We start from the raw sequence: 22,961 nt of genomic DNA, 5'->3' as shown, positions 1-22,961 counted from the left end.
AAGAGGGTGTTCAATTGGGCTGCGGCTGGAAGGGAGGCCACTCATCAGCTATGAAAGAATGTGAGGACAATGTGAAAGAATGTGAGGAAAAGAATGTGAGAAATAATGTGAGGACAAAATAAATCTATATAATTTTATGTTTGTAGTTTATTTAGAATATATTTAATTATCCCACAAAATAATTTAATATCCACTTGGGGGAGCAGTTAAACAGTTTATTAGGAACAATCAAAGCAGACTTTCAAACACATTTTTTGGCATCATTACTCCAGTCACACAATCCTACAGAAATCCTTTTAACAATCTTATTTTCTAAAAAAAAAAAAAAAAAAAAAACGTTTGTGAAAACTAGTACAAGTATATAAATAAATAAAAAGAGACTTACTCATGTTAATAATCTCTGCTGAATAAAGTGCTTCATTCTTTTTTTCCGAGGAAATCCATTTCTCAAATCTTCAACCACATCACATCTTTTTGGGGTGAATTATGTCTTATTCCTCTCATCGCGAAGCAAACAGTAAAATAAAAACACTTGAACAGTCTTGCTGCTTTTTCTTCTGTGTGGGCATATTCAAGCCGCGCGCTTCAGTTTGAATCTGAATAGCGCGTTCAGCGTGGGGGCGTGGTCACATTAGATATAATGAAGGGAGACATGAAAAATAGACATCGCATTGTTTTCATATGGATTACTTTATCACAGAATATCTGTTTTCGGCGGGACTTGTTTAGTTTAAAAGTAGACATGTCAAACTTTATATAGATATCTCTCATGTCTCTTCGTTGAGTATTCACGGAGTAACAGTTCATTTTAATGACGTGTTTGTAAATGAAGATCAGTGAAGCCAAAGGCTGCAGACAGCACACCTTGTTTGTTATCTTTATTTTATAAGTGCACAAAGGTTTCTTGTTATTATGTCTGTATCCAAAAAGTAGACCCTTTACAGATTAAATTGATGTATTGCTCGTATCTGTACGATTAAAAATGAAAGTGTAATTTCAGTTCTTTTCTGGGTTATCAGGAGAAAATGACTCATAATGCGTATCTTCAACCGCTGTCTGTCCCTTCGAGACCCTGGTCACATATCGCTTTAGATTTTGTTACCGCCCTCCCGCCCTCTAATGGCATGTGGTTGTGGTTGCTGACAGGGGATCCCAATTCATATCCAAATTTTGGAAAGAATTTAGCAAATTGTTAGGAGCGACGGTTAGTTTGTCTTCGGACTATCACCCTCAGAGTAACGGGCAATCTGAGCGAGCCAACCAGGATTTAAAGAGAACTTTGCGATGTTTAGTCTCCAAGAATCCTTCTTCCTGGAGCCAACAACTCTCGGGGTACGGTGGAGTACGCTCACAACTCGTTACCAGTTTCAGCCACGGGCCTTTCTCCGTTTCAGTGTAGCTTAGGTTACCAGCCACCTGTTTTTCCTAGTCTGGAGTCTGAAGTCGTGGTCCCCTCCGCTCACGCGTTTGTCCAGAGGTGCCACCGCAATTAACCAATAAAAAAATTTATTGGCCCATTTCCTGTCACCAAGATCATTGGTCCGGTGACAGTCCGCCTCAAACTACCTCTGGCGTACAGGAGGATTCATCCCGCCTTCCATGTGTCCAAAATTAAGCCCGTGTTTTATTCTTGCATTAATCCTCATCACATTAAAGGAACACTCCGACTTTTTGGGGGACTTTAGCTTATTCACAGTATCCCCCAGAGTTAGATAAGTCCATACATACCTTTTTCATTTCTGTGCGTTCTGTAAGTGTTATTTGAGGCACCCACCACTAGCCTAGCTTAGCACAAAGACTGGATGAAATGGATACTGTTAGCATAGTAATTCCAATAAGTGACAAAATAATGCAAACATTTTCCTATTTACATGTTGTGATCTGAATAGTCACAGCGTGTACAAATAACAAGTTTATATGAGACCGAGACCATTTTTAATCGTATAATTACTGGGAACTATATTCTCCCTAGGCGTAGGAGCACAGCTAACGTTACTTGGGTGGAGTGGCTACCTGCATTATTTTGTCAGTTATTGGGATTACTATGCTAACAGTATCCATTTACATCCAGTCTTTGTGCTAAGCTAGGCTAGCGGTGGGTGCGTCAAATAACACTTACATAATGCACAGAAATGAAAAAGGTATGTATGGACTTATCTAACTCTGGGGGATACTGTGAATAAGCTAAAGTCCCAAAAAGTCGGAGTGTTCCTTTAATCTTGCATTTATGGGCAGCCAACTTATTTGGTAAATCGGATTCTGGACTCGAGACGGAGGGGGCGAGGATTCCAGTACTTGGTGGACTGGGAAGGTTACGGTCCGGAGGAGAGGAGTTGGGTACCTGCTAGGGTCATACTGGATCACTCCCTTATTGATGATTACAATCAGCAGGTAGGCCCTTCTGGGAACTCCAAGAGGCGTTCCTAGAGGGGGGGGGGTGGGTACTGTCACGGTTGGTAAACCATGATATCAGGGTTTTTCACTATGTGGGTGAAGTCTGTGTGTCATGCGTCAGCACTGATTGTTTCTTGTGGGCATCTCCGCTAGTTGTCATCAGCAACAGCTGTCACTCATTACTCATCCCTATATATTGCCCTGTCTAGTGTCTTGTGTTTGTCAGAGCATTGTTTCCTGTTCCTCGTCTGATGTTCTGCTATCTGTTGTTTTTGAGTTTGGATGTCTGTGTCTCCCTGGAACCCCGTCCATGCATCGCTTCTAACCATTGGAACATCACTTAACTCTCGGCTTGCTTCCCCGAAGTTCCTGTGTCACCCTCTCCTGCTGCCAACTCATCACCGCACTTCGGATCCTCCACTCACCTGCATCTACTTGGACTGTGTATCCCTGGCCAAGTATCACCTGTGTTTCCATCTTCATGTATTGTGTCCTTAATATCATTAAATATTAATTTACTCGCACTTGCTTCCTGCCACTCCTTTCACCGTTACAGACATTACAGAAGCTGGATATTCACAAGTGATATATCCTGAACAAGAGGAGCAAGTTGAGGAGTTGTGGTACATTCCACACCATATGACACAATATAACAGCAAGAAAATATTTATCTTCAACTGTTCATTCCAACATGGAGGGACAAATCTCATATCATCATATCTACAAGGTTCTAGTCAGTCAGTATGATCCCCTGGGATACATCGTCCCTTACACCACAAGAGCTTAAGTCCTAATCCTAGTGTCTGTGGGACAAGAAGAGGGAATGGGATAACCCTCAACTTCCAGACGAACTGCTCCAAGCCTGGCGTACATGGGACCAAGAGTTTCCAAACATTCAGCGCATTTCCATTCCCAGATGTTAGATTGACAGGGAGGTGTAAATGACAGACACAGGGGGCATGGCGTCAGGCTTTTATTAACAGAAAAAAAGGAAAACAGGGAAATAAAGTGGCCAAAGAACAGGGAAAATCAACAGGGAATCTGGTGTCCTTGTCGTGCTGCGGGGTTCGTGTGGGATGGGCAGTGTTCATAGAGGAAGGGTCCAGGTAAGGTGCATCCTTCTCGTTGGCCGCGGTGCGTGCAGGGAATGGATGGCCCGGCATTCTGGCCTGATGGACGTGTAAACGGGTGCGGTTCTCATCCGGATTGCGGGTCCAGCAGCTCACGTCTCGAGTGGTGCGGCAATCTCTCAACGCACCCTTCCTGGACCCACGAGGACACCAGTGTGCATGCGCAGGGAAGAGAACAGTCTCCCGAGCAGAGGACCGTTGGGCTTTTCAACAGCTGTGGTGATGAGGCTCCATTTCATTCAGGTGTGCCTCATCACATGCTGCCAGCCCTGGCTCATCCAGCACCCCTCCTCTCTCACACACCCACCCCTGTCAGGAGCCTGGGAGGGGCGTTAGGGGGTGCCAATGATAATCAGGGAGGAGTCAGCTGACTCTTCACATTCCCCCTACCAAGTGACATCCCTGTTATCAGGGTGGGGATTCCTCTCCGGGCAGTCCTCCCTCTCGCAGCGCGCCAGAACAGGGACAAAGTAACTGGGTTTTAGACGAGAGCCTCAACCAACCACAGGGTAAAATGATAATAAAAGAGAAGTCACTTACCCATTTTGTGGCTGGGAGGCTGTCTCCATCGTTCCTCCGTCCCAATCCGGGTTTTAGCGAACTTTTGCGAGTGAGAGGGAGTGACGTCATCAGGTGTTTCCCAACTGCACTGTCTAGGATCCGCCTTGCCTTCACTTTTGACAGATACAAATCACAAAAGTGATTCACATTAAAATGTTATACAATAACAATTTAAATACATTCAACAAAAATTTTAAATGCAAACATAACAAAGAACCATAAAAAAACTCAACTAACTCAACAAAAGCCTGCTTGAAAAGCAAAGTTGTTGTTTTTTAATTCCACTGAGTTCGCACAATGCAGAAACTGAGGCAAAGCATTCCACAGCCTAGGAGCGACTGCCCGGAATGCGACTGGTCCCCTCTAGTTTTAAAATAAGTGCGGGGAACAACTACACGTGATAGCCTCTGATCTAATGACCTGAGACTCCGATTAGGAGTATGAAGCTGTATCAAGTGATGTAGGTAGGGGCTTGGCCATGCAGGGCTCTAAAAGTAAGAACCAGGATTTTAAAATAAATTCTATACTGGACTGGTAAGCAGTGAAGTGCTACTAAAACCGGTGTGATGTGTTCTCTTTTCTTAATGTGAATTAAAAGCCTTGCAGCAGAGTTCTGAACAGCCCGGAGATGATAAAGCTCCTTCTTACTCAAACAAGTAAAAAGACTATTGAATGCATGAATATCATCTCCAACTCACCCTTAGTCACAAATGATCTTAATTTGGAAATGTTTCTCAGTTGAAAGAAACAGTTTCTTGGATAGACGTGCCCAAGTCACCAATGTTGTATTATCTTTGGGATGTTTCTGTTCCTGTCAGAATTCAGAAACAAAAAGTTCTCACATAACCACTGTTTGATACTAGTCGGACAGTTGACTAAAGAAGACAATGATAAAGATGATATGATATGTCGATAAACTGACTAATTATCTGACCAAGAGGAAATATGTACAAGAGGAACAAAATAGATCCCAGAACAGAACCCTGAGGTACCCCACACGACAACTCTGCAGTTTCAGACATAATCTTTCACATAATTCACATTAACACTAAAACTTCTACCAGACAGGTGGGAACCTGAAAACCATTTTAAAACTTATCCAGACATACCAACCAGATCATGAAGTCTATTTATCATAATATTTTGATCAATAGTATCAAAGGCCAATGAGAGGTCCAATATAACCAACACTGTATATTCTTTCGACTCAGCTGACATCATAAAATCATTTGAAACTTTAAGTAACACTTATAAAACATGCATACCGTACAAAGACTGAATGGATAAGTGATACTTGCATTTCAATGGTAAATACATTTGTGAGTCATCAGCATACAAATAATGATGAATGCCACGTTTTAAAAAAATTGATCCTAGAGGGAGATGTAAAGGGCCAACATATGAAGAGTAATTCCCTAGACTGACTGAAAAAGTCCTTTCTTTTAAATATGAAGAAAACCATTCTAAGGCTAAACCCTGAATGCCAACATGGTCTCTAAAGCCCCTTTCATACTGCGATTCCGGCAAATACACGGGCAAAGTATTTGCACATATTTTTTCATCGCAAATGTTGATCTTCCTTCAAAACAGCCAGTAAAAGAGTTGCGTGATAACGCACGTCACTTCGACACGGCATTAGATCTGGCTTTTGTTCACACAGCGCTCGTCTCAGGTTGAACCCGGCAATGTTACTAGGTCCCCGACCCGGGTTCAATACTGGAATCAATCCCAGGACATGGTTACTTTCACACAGAAGGCGACCCGGCAATGTTCCGGCAATTTGCCGGGTCCGATGTGCAGTGTGAAAGGGGAATAAGGCGATCTTATGGCGAATGAGAATCTTATGGTCAACTGTGTCGAATGCTGCGGTAAGATCTAAAAGTAACAGAACAACACAACTTCCAGAATCAGTCCCACGTAGAATTTTATTAGTAACCAACAAAAGAGCTGACTCCATACAATGGTCAGCTCTAAACCCTGACTGAAATCTATCCAAAATGCTGTACTTAAAAAAATCATTAAGCTGTGCATACACAATCTTCTCCAATATATTTGAAAAATTAACATGTATTATGAGATATGGCTTACATTTCAAAAGGCTAATTGATTAAATATAAATACTGCAAGTTTCAAAGTCAGGTGCTGCTTTGCTTTGTTTACTGTAAATTACCTGGAAATGGCTATATTCCTGCCGAAATCCACCTGCTGGCAGAAAATTTTGTTGCATTTTCTTTATTAATAAGTCCTGCTATTTGTTTAGGATAGACCAAAGAGAAAAACTACCCTTATTTTTACTCCGGAAACAGCAGTTGTGTGAACTGTTTGATCTTCATATAGCCTACAAGATATATTTATATTACAAAATGAATAGGACTTTAATTGTTTGATAATAGTTGTTAAATTATATATATATATATATATATATATATATATATATATATATATATATATATATATATATATATATATATATATATATATATATATATATATACTTTTTACTCTCTGGTGGCCAGTCTTTAACAATTTGAGCCTTATGAAACTTGCCATTGTAGATGGGTACCTCTTCTAACATGGTTGTTTGAGAAATAAAAAGCTTAAAAGATTTGTTGCCAAACATACAACATGCCAGAAACATATTATCATCACTCCATTAATGATTCAGTCTTAAAATCTTCAGTATTTGCATATTTAAATATAGGCGTGACTTTATTTTTGACCAAGTAGTGTTCATTTCATGTTAAATCCACTAATATTTCATTTAGAATTGTTCTGTAGTCTATACAATATTCAATGTAATTACATCAGAATTAAATGTAATTAAATAACAGAAACATTGAGACTAACCAACTACTTTGTTTTTAAAGTAATTAAATTAGAGTAATTAATTACTTAGTAATGCATTGCACCCAACACTGGTCCTCATTAACCAATTGGCCTAAAAAATCCCTGCAGTCAATTCATATGATGTCTGTTATAGTTATTTGTTTACAGATGTTAAAATAAACAGTAACTCCTATCCCTACCCTGAGCTCTAACATGTGGTAACACTTTATAAAAGATAACCACGTTGGGACACTTCCTTCCATCCCAATATTTCTATATATATGAGGGTTTTTTTATTTTATAAGATTAATATTTTTATTTATATTTGTTTCTGATTATTTTCTATTTTCAGAAAACCTTGACGAATACAAGAAGTCAGAAGAAATCTGCGAAGAAATAATTGGCATTGAAGGCATAGTTGATGAAGAGGCCAAAGAACAATGTCAGAAACAAAAGCACAAAATGAAAATACCAAAAAATTTGAAAATCAAAAATATTATAAAACACAAAAAGAATCCAAAATCTGAAGCTGCTCTCAGCTCCGAGGAACTGTTAGGTAAAATATCTCAATGTGTTATAAATTGTAATGATTGTAAATTAAAGAAAACAAGTTTCTTATCATCTTCTAATTTCTGGTTTATACTATAGAAGTGGACCTTGACACCATTGAAGGCACAGTAGAGTCTACTGGTGATTCTGAAGTGAGATGTCAGAAACAAAAATTCATAATCAAAATATCAGAAAAAATTAAAATTCTTGACTTCAAGAAACGGCAGAAGAATTCAAAATCCCCTGGAACTCCATCAGGTATAGTATAGCTGGTAGGGAAAAAATGCCCTGTAAACATAATCAAAAAGTAAATATTTCCCAGATATTTTTTTTCTTATTTGTTTTACTATTAGATGTCTTAATTTCACACTTGATATTTTCCACTCAAGTGTAAATACATTTTTATATATAACAATTCATAAAACAGCTGCTATATTTTAATATGGGTCTCTTGCAAATATATTAGAGGATCCTTGGCATCAAAAAGTTTGAAAACACCTGCTATGCCATATACATGAGAATGATCAGGAGCTAAGGATTAATATATCTGATAAGACAAGTTAATATAATATAGATATCTTCTCATATAATGCAGTGGAATTGGATTTCAAAGAGAACCTTGAGCAGAACCGTTTGGCTGAAGCACAGCAACAGCTGGTGAAAGCTGAGGAATGTCTCTTTGGTTCAAAAGAAGTGGGCAGGACAGAAGATGAGGAAGACAAGCTTCATATTGACTATGAGATCTTTATTTTGCACCTGAGATTGGCCATCTATGACTCCTTCAGTGAGGACAGCAAGGAGACGCTCAAGAGTGCTTTGACTTCAATACTTAAAGAGGAGGCACAGGACAGACGCTGGATGGAAGTTTCCGAGGATCAACGCCCAAAATGGAGGCCCACGGGGTGCAGACAGATCCATGACACATTACTCCAGACTACCGTGGAGGAACGAATGAAGAATGCAGATGAAGAGGAGAATAATACAGATATACTGTCTACCTCCTTGAAGAGAGAGGTGTTCCGAATGGGCAAAATAGTGCAGAAAGATCTGCTCAGAGTGGTCCGAAATCTGAGAGAGTGTTACCCACCGGACTTTGACATCTGCAGAACATATGCTCAGCTCTACCATCAAACCTTTTCCACCAGACTTCAAGAGCTTGCCAGATCCAAAATCAGTTCTGAGGACTGCCTCTATATATTAAGTTGGATTGTGGAGTACTACCCAAAGTAATGGCCAGTAAACAACATTAATCCTTTAAAAGCATGCTGTTTTACATACATTTTCAGATTCATAAATGTTAATGTTCTTTCATTTTCTTTTTTAGAGACGTATTGAAGCATAAAGAACTAGAGGAGCACATCAACAGTTCATCACTTGGACCTCTGTTACCCGAAGAAGACCTTAAGAGATTAGAGGAACAGTACTTTTCCTACAAAGAGGTTATTCAGTACATCAACGATGTTTTTTTGCAAATGGTTTTATATATATACAGTGCCAACCACTTATATTGGCACCCTTGGTAAATATGAGCAAAGGTGGCTGTGAAAATAAATCTGCATATTTTATCTTTTAGATTTTTCATTCAAAAAGTGCACAAAAGTTTCTTTATAAAGCACTTTTTTTTTTTTTTTTTTTTACCCAAAGTGCTGTACAAGCATGGATAAGACAAAATGACAAATAAATATATATATATATATTATAACCTGTCATTGAAGTAAAACAATTTAAATTTGGGGAAAACTCACATTGTGAAATAAATATAACCTGTCATTGAAGTAAAACAATTTAAATTGGGGGAAAACTCACATTGTGAAATAAATGTTTTTCTCCAATGGATGTTGGCCACAATTACAGGCACCCATGTATATTTCTATTAGTAATATATCTCTGAAGTATATTCCCATTCTGATTTACAGTGTTTTTTTCTTCAGTACACCAGGGTGACTAGGAGCGTTCTCCATCCATGACTTGCTGATTCACAGGATTATAAATAGAAGGACACACAGGCTAAATTCTCTAAATCGTGAATCACAAAGAGTAAAACGAAAGAACAGTTCTAATGTTTAGAACAAGATTGTTGAGCTTCACAAAATAGAAAGCAGCTGTTAGAAAATAGCTAAGCATTAGCTAAGCATAAAGAATTCCCATTTCCACCATCAGGGCAATAATTAAGAAGTTCCTATTAACTAAAGATATTATAAATCTGCCTGGGAGAGGATGTGTGTCTATATTGTCCAAATGGACAGTGAGGAGTTAAGAGTTTTAGTGGCCAAAGATTCAGGATCACAGCTGCAGAATCACAGAGATTAGTTTAGTCTTGGGGTCAGAAAGCCTAAAAAAACAAACAAACAAAAAACGCACCACATGTTGTTTGGGAAAGTTTCTAGAAAAATCATCTTCACTCATCCTTAAAGAAGCTCCAGCATATTCAGTTGTCAGACACGATTTGAACTTTGAATGGGACTGGCTTCTATGATCAGATGAAACTAAAAAAAAAAAAAAAAAAGCTTTTTAGCAGCAAACTCACCAGATGGGTTTGGTGCAAACAGGGATAAAAGTACCCCATGCACACACTTAAATATACTGCTGTTCTCTAAACTCATCAGGCATTGCAGGAAAAAACTCAGAGCTGTTATCTTGGGAAAAGGATGTTGTAATAATTGGTTGCCAATAATAGTGGCTAATGTGAACTAGAGAAAAATATTTATTTCATATGAAATGAAAATGAAAGATCAAAAGGATAAAAATTCCGATTTATTTTCACAGCCACCTTCGTTTTATATTTACCAAGGGTGCCAGTATTTGTGGTTGGCACTGCATATAATGTATATGTGTATAAAACCAAAGCCATTTGTCCCGTTTGGTGGAAGTTGCACAAGCGTCTGAAGTTAGAATTAAAACGAGGAGAACATTTGCTGAATTCGCTTTTGCTTTTGACAGGACATACTACTCATATCCGTTGTGGTAGACACAGTGTTAATGTTCTTCTCTCTCATATCAGTTAATTCTGCAGGTTTTAAATGATTATTCCTATTGCTTATTTTCTCTCATCAGAACGAGATCAGAAACTGGTTATCCAATGCTTTAGAGAAAGAAGCGGAAAAATGGAGTGATGGCATCGAACCAGAGCTGATGGACGGATACTACTTCAGTAACCTTGCTATTGATGTTTTACCAGTATGTTATGGGCTATATTGACTCTCTATCCATCACCTTATTTTAGTTTTAAATGTTGGTATACTCAAAGTAAGACTCTTCAGGAACTCGAGCTGCGTCAAATGCGCTTTGGGTAACGCGTTTAGCGTGAGCGTCTGAATATCATATCCAATCTGTCTTATAGAAGAGCCTGACGTCACGGGCGGGGTGGCGTAAACGACCAGGAAGCTATAAAGGCACGAGCCGCGCAGCTGGCTTCAGCCTCGCGTATTTCAGTGTGTGCATGTTTGTGTGCATGTCATTCTGTCTTGTCAGTCCTATTTATTGTTGTTTGTCACTATTAGCTCCTCAAAGAGTAAGCAATAGTCAAAGAGCAAAGCTAAGACGAGACATCTGAAAGGCGAATCCAGATCACATTTCAGATTGTGTGTTCATCAGAATACACGGACTGTGTGCGGTCTGCCTGGGATTGAGGCACGCTGTTCAGCTCTTCAGGGAGCCGACTGCCTGCACTGGTACAAGCCAGTGTGGACGCTTCGATTCTGGAGGACTCTCTCGAGGGGGAGTCTTCCTCGCGGTGTCAGTCCCGCTTTTGCCGAGGCGGAACGGTGCCTGCACTCGCTGGGTTCGCAGATAAGATCTGCTGGAGGGTATGGAGATGGGCGCGTCCCTATCTCCTACCTCACCCGCCAGATCTGCCCGATCTCTGGGTGCGGAAGCCCAAGTGCTGCGGTCCTTCCCCCCGAGTGACGGCTGTGACGCACTGCCTTTTTTTCTCAGAGGAGATTGAAACGGAGGGCGATGATGAGCTCGCAGTTGAACAAACATAAGCTGCATAAACATCAGTTGCACAGACAAACAGTTACACAAGCATCAGTTTCTGTTTAAACTGTTTAAAGAGCAGCCCTCTCAGTCTATAGTCAGAGCGGTGCCACCCGCGCTCCCCCTGCGTCGGGAATGGAGGCTAAAGCAACGCTCTGAAGCAGGGTTTTCCCAGCCTAAGGCGGATTTGAGGGTCGTACTTCAGACTGTGAGGCCCTCGGTTAAGAAGTCCTGACATGTTTCGGTCACGACTGCAGAGGGCGGCCCCTACTGGGGTAGAGCGGCGTACACAACATTACACGGTGCCGGTCTCACCTCAGCAGGGCTGAGATGGTCGCTGCCCCTGCGGGGGCCTCTTACACCAGAGGTCAGTCTCAAGAGACTGATTCCCTTAGTAGATTATTTACCAGCGTGGAAACTACTGCCAAATGTATCTCAATGGGTCCTGCACACAGTAGAAAATGCTACCGTATTCAGTTCGGCTCTGCACCGTCGATATTCGTCGGGGTCATTCCGGCGATAGTCGGCCCCAGGCAGGGTCTGGTAATGGAACAGGAAGTGAAAACCCTATTAAAGAAGGAGGCCATCAAGGTGGTCCGTCCTTAAGACAGGGAGTCCGGGTTCTACAGCTGGTATTTCACAGTCCCAAAGAAGGATTGGGGGGTTGCGTCCGATTATAGACTCGAGGGTCTTAAATCGTTCAGTTATGAGATTGAAGTTCAAAATGCTCAAGATCAAGCATGTTATAGGTCAGATCAGGTCCGAGGACTGGTCTGTCACAATATAACTCAAAGATGCATACTTCCACATATCCATCCTTCCACAACACAGGAAGTTTCTGAGGTTCGCTTTCAGGGGCGAATTTTACCAATATCGAGTACTTCCCTTCGGCCTTGCACTCTCACCCTGCACGTTCATAAAATGTGTAGACGTGGCTCTGGTTCCCCTGTGCATGCAGGGCATCCGCATTCTCAACTACATCGACGATTGGTTAATTTTAGCTCAGTTAGAGCAGGTTGCGGCTCGGCATCGAGATGTCATTCTCGCACATATGGGGGAGCTGGGTTTGAGACTGAACGCCAAGAAGAGTGTACTTTCTCCGGTTCAGAGAACCACCTATCTAGGTGTAGTATGGGATTCGACTGCGATGCAGGCACGATTGTCCCCTGCTCGTATCGAGTCGATCCTCATCTCACTCGAGAGAGTCAGAGAAGGCCAGTCACTTACTGTCAAACAATTTCAGAGATTGTTGGGTCTGATGGCAGCTGCGTCCAACGTGATACGTCTTGGCCTGCTGTACATGAGACCCCTACAGTGGTGGCTCAAGACCAAGGGATTTTCCCAGAGGGGAAATCTACTTTGCACTATCAAGGTCATGCTGTGCTGCCTCCGTGCCTTCGACATGTGGAAGAAACCTTGGTTCTTGAATCAGGGCCCAGTGCTGGGAGCTCCTTGTCGCCGTGTAATACTAGTGATGGACGCATCTCTCACCGGCTTGGGTGCAGTCATGAGTGGCCACCCTGCCCGTGGTCTGTGAAGCGGTCGCCATCTAACATGGCATATCAATTGTCTAAAAATGCTAGAAGTTTATCATGCACTGAAGCACTTCCTCCCAGACCTAAGGGGTCACCATGTGTTGGTGCGCACCGACAACACATCGGTGGTCTCTTACATCAACCACCAGGGAGGTCTGCGTTCGCGCCCTTTGTACAAGCTTGCGCACCAGCTCCTGGTGTGGTCCCAGAGCAAACTCCTCTCATTAAGAGCAGTATATATTTCTGGGAAATTAAATATGGGAATGGGGGAGGACTTCACCCAGAGGTGGTGAAGCAAATATGGAGAGTATCCCCTTTGGTTCTCTCTAGTTCATCCAGCTCCTCTGGGACTGGACGCTATGGTACAGACGGGTATTAGTAGTCCCGTTCTGGCTGGGCCGAGTATGGTTCTCAGACCTGGTCTCGCTCCTCGACGGCTCTCCATGGGAGATAACAATCAGGACAGACCTACTCTCACAGCCGCAGGGCACGATAATTCACCCTCGCCCGGAGTTATGGAAGCTGTGGTGTGGCCCCTGAGGGGGCACAACTATTAGCAGCTGGTCTCTCAACCGAGGTTGTTGAGACCCTCCTCCAATCCAGAGCTCCCTCAATGAGGAAACTGTATGCCTTGAGGTGGAAACTCTTCACCTCATGGTGCAGTGACCGCCAGCTAGACCCAGCAAACTACACAGTTGGTACAGTTCTGGAGTTCCTACAGGCCAGGCTCTCTCCAGGTTTGACCCACTCCACATTGAAAGTTTACGTGGCGGCCATTGCGGCCTACCACTCCCTTCTCGATGGCCAGTCTTTGGGAAGACACCCCTTAGTTACACGTTTTCTCTGCGGTGCGCTGAGGCTGAGACCTCCAGTACGGTCTCATGTTCCCCCCTGGGACTTGGGTGTGGTGTTAGAAGCTCTCTGTAAACAGATTCAAGATATCTCGCAGACATCTGACTCTTAAAGCCGCCTTTCTGTTGGCCATTACCTCTCTGAGGAGAGTAGGAGATTTACAGGCCCTCTCATTGGCCCCTACCTATCTTGATTTTGCACCTGGCATGACCAAATTGTTCATATACCCTCGAGCGGGATATGTTCCTACAGTGCCCTCTATCACACCACAACCTGTAGTGCTGGAGGCCTTCTGTCCTCCTCCCTTTCAGGAGCTCAACCAAGAGGAGCTAAATTGTGTGTGTCCAGCTCGAGCGCTGGATGCATACGTCCACAGAGCTGCCCTGTGGAGAAAAATGGATCAATTGCTTGTATGCTGCGGTCCCCCCAAGAGGGACTGCTTCTAAGCAGACCTTTAGTCGTTGGATAGTTGAGACTATCAACGCCACTTTGAGTCCTCTGGTCGTCCCCCAGTGTCGGGAGCCAAGGCTCACTCTACACGGGGTATGGCGGCCTCCAAGGCCTTTCTAGCAGGCGTGTCCATGCTGGACATCTTTAATGGTGCGGGGTGGTCCACGCCTCCTACTTTTGCAAGATTCTATGGCTTAGACATGCCAGTCACTCCAGGCACTTCAGTCCTCTCGTCCTAAGCTGTGCTCTTCGGATACACACTAGGCAGGGGTTTGGTAGTCTGGTGGCGTTGGCACTCTTTCCCCAAAGCGCATTTGACCCAGCTCGAATTCCTGAAGAGGAACCTCTCTAGGTTACGTATGTAACCCTAGTTCCTTGAGGGAACGAGACGCTGCATCTCGAGGCCATACACCTGGCACCCCTGCCAGCGCTTGCTGGTACTCGAAGCTGAAGCCAGCTGCGCGGCTCGTGCCTTTATAGCTTCCTGGTCGCTTACATCACCCCGCCCGTGACGTCACGCTCTTCTATAAGACAGATTGGATATGATATTCAGAGTCGCTCATGCTAAACGCGTTCCCCAAAGCGCATTTGACGCAGCGTCTCGTTCCCTCGAGGAACTAGGGTTACATAAGTAACCTAGAGACATTTAGCATTATTGAAGTGTATTTTTTTTTTCTTTTTTTTTACAGCTTGTTGATGGGGCTGTAAAAGATGTCAACACACTTTTGAGTTGTGAAAGTAAAGCCCGGAGTTTTCTAAACCAGCTGGACAGCTTTCTTCAGAGGTACATAGCTAGTCACTAGTCACAGTCTCACATAAGTACATTAATAAGATCGTTTTCTCCTTTTTTTTTTAATTGCAGCTATAAAACAAGTCTGGAGGAGTTGGTCAAAAGAAAACAAGAAAACATTCCTAAAACTCTCTTTGCTACTCTGGTTAATATTTACCAGTTTAGGTGAGTTTGACTGATTACTGAAAAATGCTTTTACAATATAATGTAATTATTTATTTTAAAGTTCTTATAAATGACACTATAGTATAATGCATCATGTTATTCATACTTGATTTTAAAATCATTAAAATAAAATTTTATTTTATATAAACTCTAGCTCTCTGTTAACATGCTAATAAGTCTACTGTCATAATTACAATAAAATTATACCAACCATTATTTCTCTATATCTTCAGGGATTATGTACAAAAACCAGAACATCCTTTCACAGAGGACACTAGAAAAGCTTGCCTTTCCACATTAGCAGATCTCAAAAACATTTGTCACAGATACTTCCTCAGTCATATTCACACAGAACTGAAGGTAAAGAACAAAACATCATGTAAAGCTATTGTACTTATTTACCTTGAGATACTGCCCCATCAACATTTTCCATCTCATTTTTTTTATGTAAGATGGCCAGTGAAGTGTTTATAGTTCATCCAGATATTACAATTTAGAAGTCAGCATTTGATACTACAGCAATTTAACAAACTTGGATTTAGCCAAGTAGTTCATGCATCAACATCCCCGTTGGTCCTGGGACCAGGCGGGTAAATTTTGTGTAACATTTGGGGGGACAATAAACAACATTTTACAAGAGCTATTTTTGAAGGGGACATAAATAATCCAGCAAAAAATGTACTTGTAAGGTATTTGGACCAAAGCACTGTGAGGCAAGGGAGGGGGAGACTAAAATCTTTCTAGACTTAAAACGCATTTTTACCCTGTTTGTATTGTTTTACAACTTATACAATTATGTAAAGTGTAAAACATTATTATTCACAATACACAGCGTGGTTTTTAATCATAATTATAAAGGGACAACCCTCAGATGGAACAGCATTTCAATCAATGGTTATGAATAAATGTTTGCTTGAAAGGTCTGACATGTTTCGGCTCAACCAGTGGTGGTCAGTTGAATCATACTTTTTTAAACCTTTAACTTAAAATTTCTCTCAGATTTTTAGAGGTAGGTTATGGAAAGACCATAATGAATGGATTTTGATTATACTATAGGATAGTTGTTCCAGAAACAACACAGATGTCTTCAGTTAGATACATTACATAATATGCTTTACTTTCATATTTATTATGCTTCTTTTAATATTAACTTCTTAAATTAAACCTTACATTTAGGAAATAACCCATTTGTTTATCTGCACAGCCGCTGTACCGTAAACTGTGGACTCCAGTTTGGTTCGCTGGACATTGTGAGGTTGTGGAGGAGCTGGTGAAGGCGCTTGAGAGTAACATAGACAATTTCAAAGAGCTAAAGTCTGTCTGCAGAGAGGTCAGAACCACTTTTGCAGCAAATTTCATTTCTGACAGTCTTATAACATGATGTTAATAGATGTGTCATCTTATTTTTGGTCTCTATAATCTGGTGTGTTTTTTTAATTGTTTTAAGATACAATTATAGGTATATGAAGAGTGTGTACCTGTGTGTTTATAGGAGCTAATGGCTGAGCTGCATCTAGAAGTAATGGTTGAATATGTGAGGCGAATGATGAAGAGAAAATTGAAACTGAAAGACAAAGAGCAGCAAGAAGCAGCTGCTGAGTTCATCTGCCACGACAGCAATCAAATCTGCTCTGTGTTTGCCAGAGTGGTGAGATCATATCCAGACCCACACAACAATGCATGCATAACCATGTACTCACATGTGTCCAAGATATGCACAGTGCAAAGTTCATGCACATTGCAAACTGATAATGGAGTTAATGTACAGATGTTTTATATATATTTATATACACTGTATATACAGTATATAACATTAAAGTTAATGGGTGTTGTCAGAATGAGAGTCCAAACAGCTGATAAAACATCACAATAAATCACAAGTAATCCACATTACTCCAGTTAATGAATTAATCATCATTAAGATAATTTTTAACTTCAAACCATTGTATTTGGCTCAAATAAGAGTCCTCTATCCATGACATTGCTGTCTGTCTGAATCAGGAGAGAAATATGCATGGATCAAGCACCATTTACAACTGAAAACAGTTCTTAACAAATATGTGAGTGGACTTTGATGTGAGATGATGACAAGGGATGGACCTTTTCACTGGAGGAAGCGTTGTTGTGAATTTTGGATTCATATTTTGATCAGAAACATTGATTTAAAATTACATTCACTGCAGAGGATTCATTGGTGAGCAAAATTTCAGGAAATTTTCATTTTTGGGTGAACTTTTCCCCTGTTCAATGTTATTCAGTTCTTGTAATGAAGTTTTGATGTAAATATGTTTGTTTCATGTGTTTTTATCTCAGTTGTTCGCATTGGGAATACTAATAATTAAAACCCTAGAATGATCTATCACATTTTGCTGAACACCAAGGTCCTGTGATCATATTAGTCCCTTGCAAATCGTCATCTCTGTGATTTGGCCAGCATTTGGCAATTTTTCGAGGTTTTTGTTTTCTGTCTGCCCTTTTATACATCTTTCGTGAAGAATGGAGCTGCGTTGGAGTGTTTGATAGTATTTTGTGTACAATTAACAGAAAGAGAAAGCTGAAAAGGTTTTAAGGTTAATGTATTACAAATAAATCAAGCATAAAGCTTGGGATATTATTTTAACCTGCTAAAACCTAAATGACAACAGTGCACGAGACTATATTAGTTTCTTTTTTTTAAATCCATCTAACCAGATCATAGAACGAGAAAGCCTTGACATCCGGGTATTCGGGAGATAAGTCAGTAAATCACAGGCTTTGCTTATCCTGTGCGACTACACCACACTAAATTCAGATGTGAGTGTGTGTGTGTGTGTTGGGGGGGGGGGGTGTTGTAATAAAAAAAAAAAAACACACAAGGTCCCTAGATAATACTGAAAGACAAAATATGGCCATATTTACTGTATTCTCTTTGTTTGAAACAGCATAAGGAATTCTGGGAAAGCAGAGGGAAATTATGACTCCACATTAAAAGTTTTCTAAATTGGGTATATTGTCGTCTCTAGGGATGCAGAGAGGAATGGTTCTGTCAAATTCTGCCCAAATTATCAGAGATTCTGAGACTGCAGGATCCTGGGAGTTTACAACTTGAGATTGTTACTCTGGCAAGAGACTATCCTGACATGAGGTAAGTCTGTTAGATAGGAGCTGGCAAGATGCAGTTATTTTACCTTTGAGGAAGAGACTATAGCTAAATATCTTCTTTTCACACTCGTTCTTCATACATATATTTACAAACCTGATTCCAAAAAAGTTGAGACACTGTACAAATCGTGAGTAAAAAGTAATGGAATAATTTAAAAATCAAATAAACGTCTAAGGTTACATATGTAACCCAGGTTCCTCGAAGGAACAAGATGCTGCATCGAGAATGATTGGGGAATGCCCCCAGTGTTACGTCTCTGAATAACGTGTGTAATCAGTCCAATGGAAGGGCGAGACGTCATAGGCGGGTGGCGTTAGAGACCAGGAGGCATAAAAGCATGAGCGGCGAAGCCAGTAATCAGCCTCAAAGGATGAAGCAAGCGCCGACCAGAGATGCCGGAAATGTGGCACTGCGACGCAGCGTCTCGTTCCTTCGAGGAACCAGGGTTACATACATAACCTTAGACGTTCCTCTTCAGGAAACTCCAGCTGTGTCGAGAATGATTAGGGGAACAAGACTGCCCACGCCGCCAGACTTTCAAATCTCTGCCTAGTGTGGAAGAGCACAGCTAAAGCAAGAGCCTAAGCAGACAAGAGCCTGACAGAAATCAGAGTGAGTCTTGACCACCAGGAGAGGGGAGATCAGAGGACTCGAGGCTAAGGATAGCATCTTGAACACAGCTCAGCATAAGCTTCTTCTGGCCTGAAGCCTTAGCCTCAGTGCACCATGGAGGAAACATGTAACCAGAGGGTTTCTGCCCACTGACTGGCCACCAAGAGGGGCACAGTAGGCCAACATGGCCGCCACGTAGATCTTCAGAGTAGAGTGGGTCAACCCTGCGGAGAGCCTGCAGGAACTCCAGCACTTTACCAACCGGGCAGTTAACTGGGTCGAGCTGGTGGTCTCCACCCCAAGAAATGAAAAGCTTTCACTTCAAGGCATACAGTTTCCTCAGTGAGGGTGCTCTGGATTGGAGAACTTCTTAACAACCTCGGTTGAGAGACCGGAAGCTAAGAATTGTGCCTTCTCAGAGACCACACCTACAGCCTCTAAGCTCCATGCGGGGGCGCACCCTCTGCCTGCGAGAGGAGATCTCTCCTGATGGGAACCTCCCATGGAGTGCCGCCAAAAAGAGAAATCAGGCCCAGGAACCATACCCGGCCCGGCCAGAACGGGGCTACTAACAACAGCCGGACTCCGTCCCAGTGCACTCTCTCCAGAACTCCCGGGACCAGAGCAATCGGGGGAAAAATTTACAGATGAAGCCTTGGCCACATCTTTACCATGGTGTCCAGCCCCAGTGGAGCTGGATGAGTCAGAGGAAGCCAGAAGGGACAGTGCAATGTCTCTCAAGTCCCAAAAGGATCCACCCGAGTCTGGCCAACCTCTCCAACTCTGCTTCCTCACCTCGGTGTGAAGCCACCATTCCCCAGGCCTCTGCGGGATGTCTGCTCCCATATTAAGATGCCCAGGAATGTGGACTGCTCTCAGTAAGAGGAGTTCACCCTGAGACCACACAAAGATCTGGTACGCTAGTTTGTATAAATGGCGTGAGCGCAGAACTCCTTGCTGGTTGATGTAAGAGACCACTGCTGTGTTGTTGGTGCGTAGCAACACATGGTGACCTCTTAGGTCTGGGAGAAAGTAATGTAGTGCTCGAAGCATGGCCAGCATCCTCATGCAGATGAAATGCCATGTTGGATGGCGGCCACTCCACAGACCGCGGGCAGGGTGGCCACTCATGACCACACTCCAGCCGGTGAGAGATGCGTCTGTCGCTAGCATTACGCGTCGACAAGGAGCTCCCAGCACCGGGCCCTGAGACAAGAACCAAGGTTTTCTCCACATGTCTAAGACACATAGGCATCGACGCGTGACCTTTAGCATGAGAAGTGGGTTTCCCCTCAGGGAGAACCCCTTGGTCTTGTGCCACCACTGTAGGGGTCTCATGTACAGCAGGCCAATAGTATTCATGTTGGACGCAGCTGCCATCAGACCCAGCAATCTCCAAGACTGCTTGACAGTGAGTGACTGGCCTTCTCTCAATCTCGTGACTGCAGTGAGGACCGACTCGATCCGAGCAGGTGACATGCATTGTGGTCAAATCCCACACCACGAAAAAAAAAAACGGAGAAAGCACACTTTTCTTGGCCTTAGGTCTCATGCTAAAGGTCAAAGGGGCCTGCCCTCCGAGGTTCTGAGCCGCAGCATCATTTTTTTTTTCTTTTTGCCAGGGACAACACACAGCCTGAACACTGCCTGTTCTCGCCCAAAACTTACCTTGATTGAAGCTATGACAATGGAGTTTATCAGTGGAAAAAGAGACAATAAATAAGACTCACAAACAGATACACAGACACATACACAGAGCGCTTGCTGAAAATAGAAGGCTGATTACTGGCTTCGCCGCTCATGCTTTTATGCTTCTTGGTCTCTGATGTCACCCGCCTATGACGTCTCGCCCTTCCATTGGACTGATTACACATGTTATTCAAGAGACATCATGCTGGGGGTGTTTCCCAATCATTCTTGACGCAGCTCGAGTTCCTGAAGAGGAGATCTTTCACCCATAGAAAACATTTGGCGCATCATAAAGAACAAGATGTGACAAAGAAGACCTAAGACAGTTGAGCAACTAGAAGGCTGTATTAGACAAGAATGAGACAACATTCCGATTCCTAAATTTTAGCAACTTGTCTCCTCAGTCCCCAGACATTTGCAGACTGTTATAAAAGGAAGAGGGATGCCACACAGTGGTAAACATGGCCTTGTCCCAACTTTTTTGAGATGTGTTGATGTCATGAAATTTAAAATCAACTTATTTTTCCCTTAAAATTATACATTTTCTCAGTTTAAACATTGGATATTTAATTTATGTTGTATTGAAACTTTCACATCATTGCATTCTGTTTTTATTCACAATTTGTACAGTGTCCCAACTTTTGTGGAATCGGGTTTGTACTTACAATATGCAGTTTCAGTATAGATGCCACTAGCAAAATTAAAGATGAGTTTAGAATTTGTTGATCAGTCTAACAGTGTGATTTTTGTTTCATCAATATTCTTCACTAGTGAGCAGCATATTATTGCTCTCCTAAACCTAAAGACCAACCTTTCAAGCTCAGATCTGCGCAGGATCAAAAAGTGTCTGAGTGAAAACAGAGGCACACTGGACACTCTGGAGTCCTCTACTTCCATCTTCTTCTCTAAAGTACTAATCAAATGGAAAATCATCTAAATGCCATGTTACATCTATGGCAATGTTAAACAACTGTGATTCATACTGTGATACATAATCAGTGTTGTTATGTAATATTTATTCAAAAAAAATGTATGGTATTATTCTGTTATTCTCAGCTGATTTCACACTGTTTTCCAAAAATCCTCTAATTCCCTTCTTTACTTATCAAGTGGAAAATCACCCGAATGCCCTGTAACATCTGTAGCTAATCGTAAATACTTGTGAAGCATACTGTGATACAAAATCAGTATTATCCATTCATCTGTCCATTTTCCATACCTGCTGCAGGGTCGTGGGGGGATGGAGTCTGAACGGATGGCCAGTATATCAGTATTATTTTATGTAATATTTGTTATGAAAACTCATATCAGTTACGAGTCATATTATTCTGTTACAGTATTGTTCAAAAATAAGGTCAAGAACAATGTGTTTTGAAATTTATATTTAATCAAAACATTTTTGAATATGGCAGAACAGAAGGTTTTATTTATTTATTTATTTATTGCACCAAATTTGTGTAAAACCAGTTGAGAAAATCTGTGAAATGCCATAAAACTAGATGGTAAACTCAAATGTAAAAATAAGTGTATATTATAATGTAAAGTGCTTCATCTGAATGCATGTTCAAAGCTCTAAATACAGTAAATGTCATTTTAAACTAAATACGATGAGAGCTGCTTAGAAAATACGCTTTTTTAAAACTTCTGCAAAGTGCTCTTCATTTGCCTCCAGTAGCTAAATAAACTGTTTAAATTTGTCTTGTGTAAGGTAAGTATAAAAGGGATAACAAGATCAACAAATCATTCTTCATTATCTAATACGGATAATAAAAAATATGGTCAGTTTACTTAGTTTTGTCATGGCATAATAACTCATGGGAGGGAGCATGATATTATGTTGTGGCCACAAGATCATTTTATTGAGGTAATGACATCCATATGACATGGCATCAGGATGTTATGTTAAAATAAATACACTTTTGATCCATTAGATGTCAGTTTAATTGATACTGTGGTGTCTAGTTCATTCAGCAACTAATGGATGTTCTTTCATTTTATTCATTAAGCATGTACACTACCAATCAAAAGATTGGGGTGGGAAAAATCTTGTATTGTAATATTGTACTGTAAAATGTTGTATTGTTGTTATTGTTAAAAAAATATTACAATTGAAAATAATTGTTTTGTATTTTAATGTATTTTATAATGTTATTTATTTCTGTAATGGCAAAGCTGAATTTTAAGTTTCACATGAACCTTCTGAAATCATTTTAATATGCTGATTTGCTGCTCAATAATCTTTCATTGATAAAAATCTATTATTATCAATGGTTAAAACAGTTGCTTAA

General features: G+C 41.3%; 1 protein-coding gene across 2 annotated transcripts in view; it reads left to right on the top strand.

Moving 5' to 3' along the window:
• Positions 1–22,727, top strand: part of LOC113063233 (tumor necrosis factor alpha-induced protein 2-like) — a 33,601-nt gene extending 10,874 nt beyond the window's left edge. The window contains exons 2-13 of one of the 2 annotated variants that reach the window (XM_026233479.1): positions 7,264–7,467; positions 7,560–7,718; positions 8,056–8,686; positions 8,785–8,899; positions 10,515–10,637; positions 14,965–15,059; positions 15,138–15,230; positions 15,464–15,590; positions 16,435–16,560; positions 16,723–16,878; positions 18,233–18,354; positions 21,445–22,727. In XM_026233479.1, coding sequence (XP_026089264.1) covers positions 7,264–7,467; positions 7,560–7,718; positions 8,056–8,686; positions 8,785–8,899; positions 10,515–10,637; positions 14,965–15,059; positions 15,138–15,230; positions 15,464–15,590; positions 16,435–16,560; positions 16,723–16,878; positions 18,233–18,354; positions 21,445–21,610 — 2,117 coding nt within the window. In that variant the 3' untranslated portion in view covers positions 21,611–22,727. The remainder of the gene's footprint in view (positions 1–7,263; positions 7,468–7,559; positions 7,719–8,055; positions 8,687–8,784; positions 8,900–10,514; positions 10,638–14,964; positions 15,060–15,137; positions 15,231–15,463; positions 15,591–16,434; positions 16,561–16,722; positions 16,879–18,232; positions 18,355–21,444) is intronic. The other variant, XM_026233480.1, reaches the window with a different exon arrangement.
• The last annotated feature ends 234 nt before the right edge of the window (positions 22,728–22,961 follow it).

The sequence above is a fragment of the Carassius auratus genome, chromosome 45 (assembly GCF_003368295.1).
Source record: "Carassius auratus strain Wakin chromosome 45, ASM336829v1, whole genome shotgun sequence".
NCBI lineage: Eukaryota > Metazoa > Chordata > Actinopteri > Cypriniformes > Cyprinidae > Carassius > Carassius auratus.
Note: the sequence above shows the minus strand (reverse complement) of the source record. Positions and strands in the feature narration are given on the sequence as shown.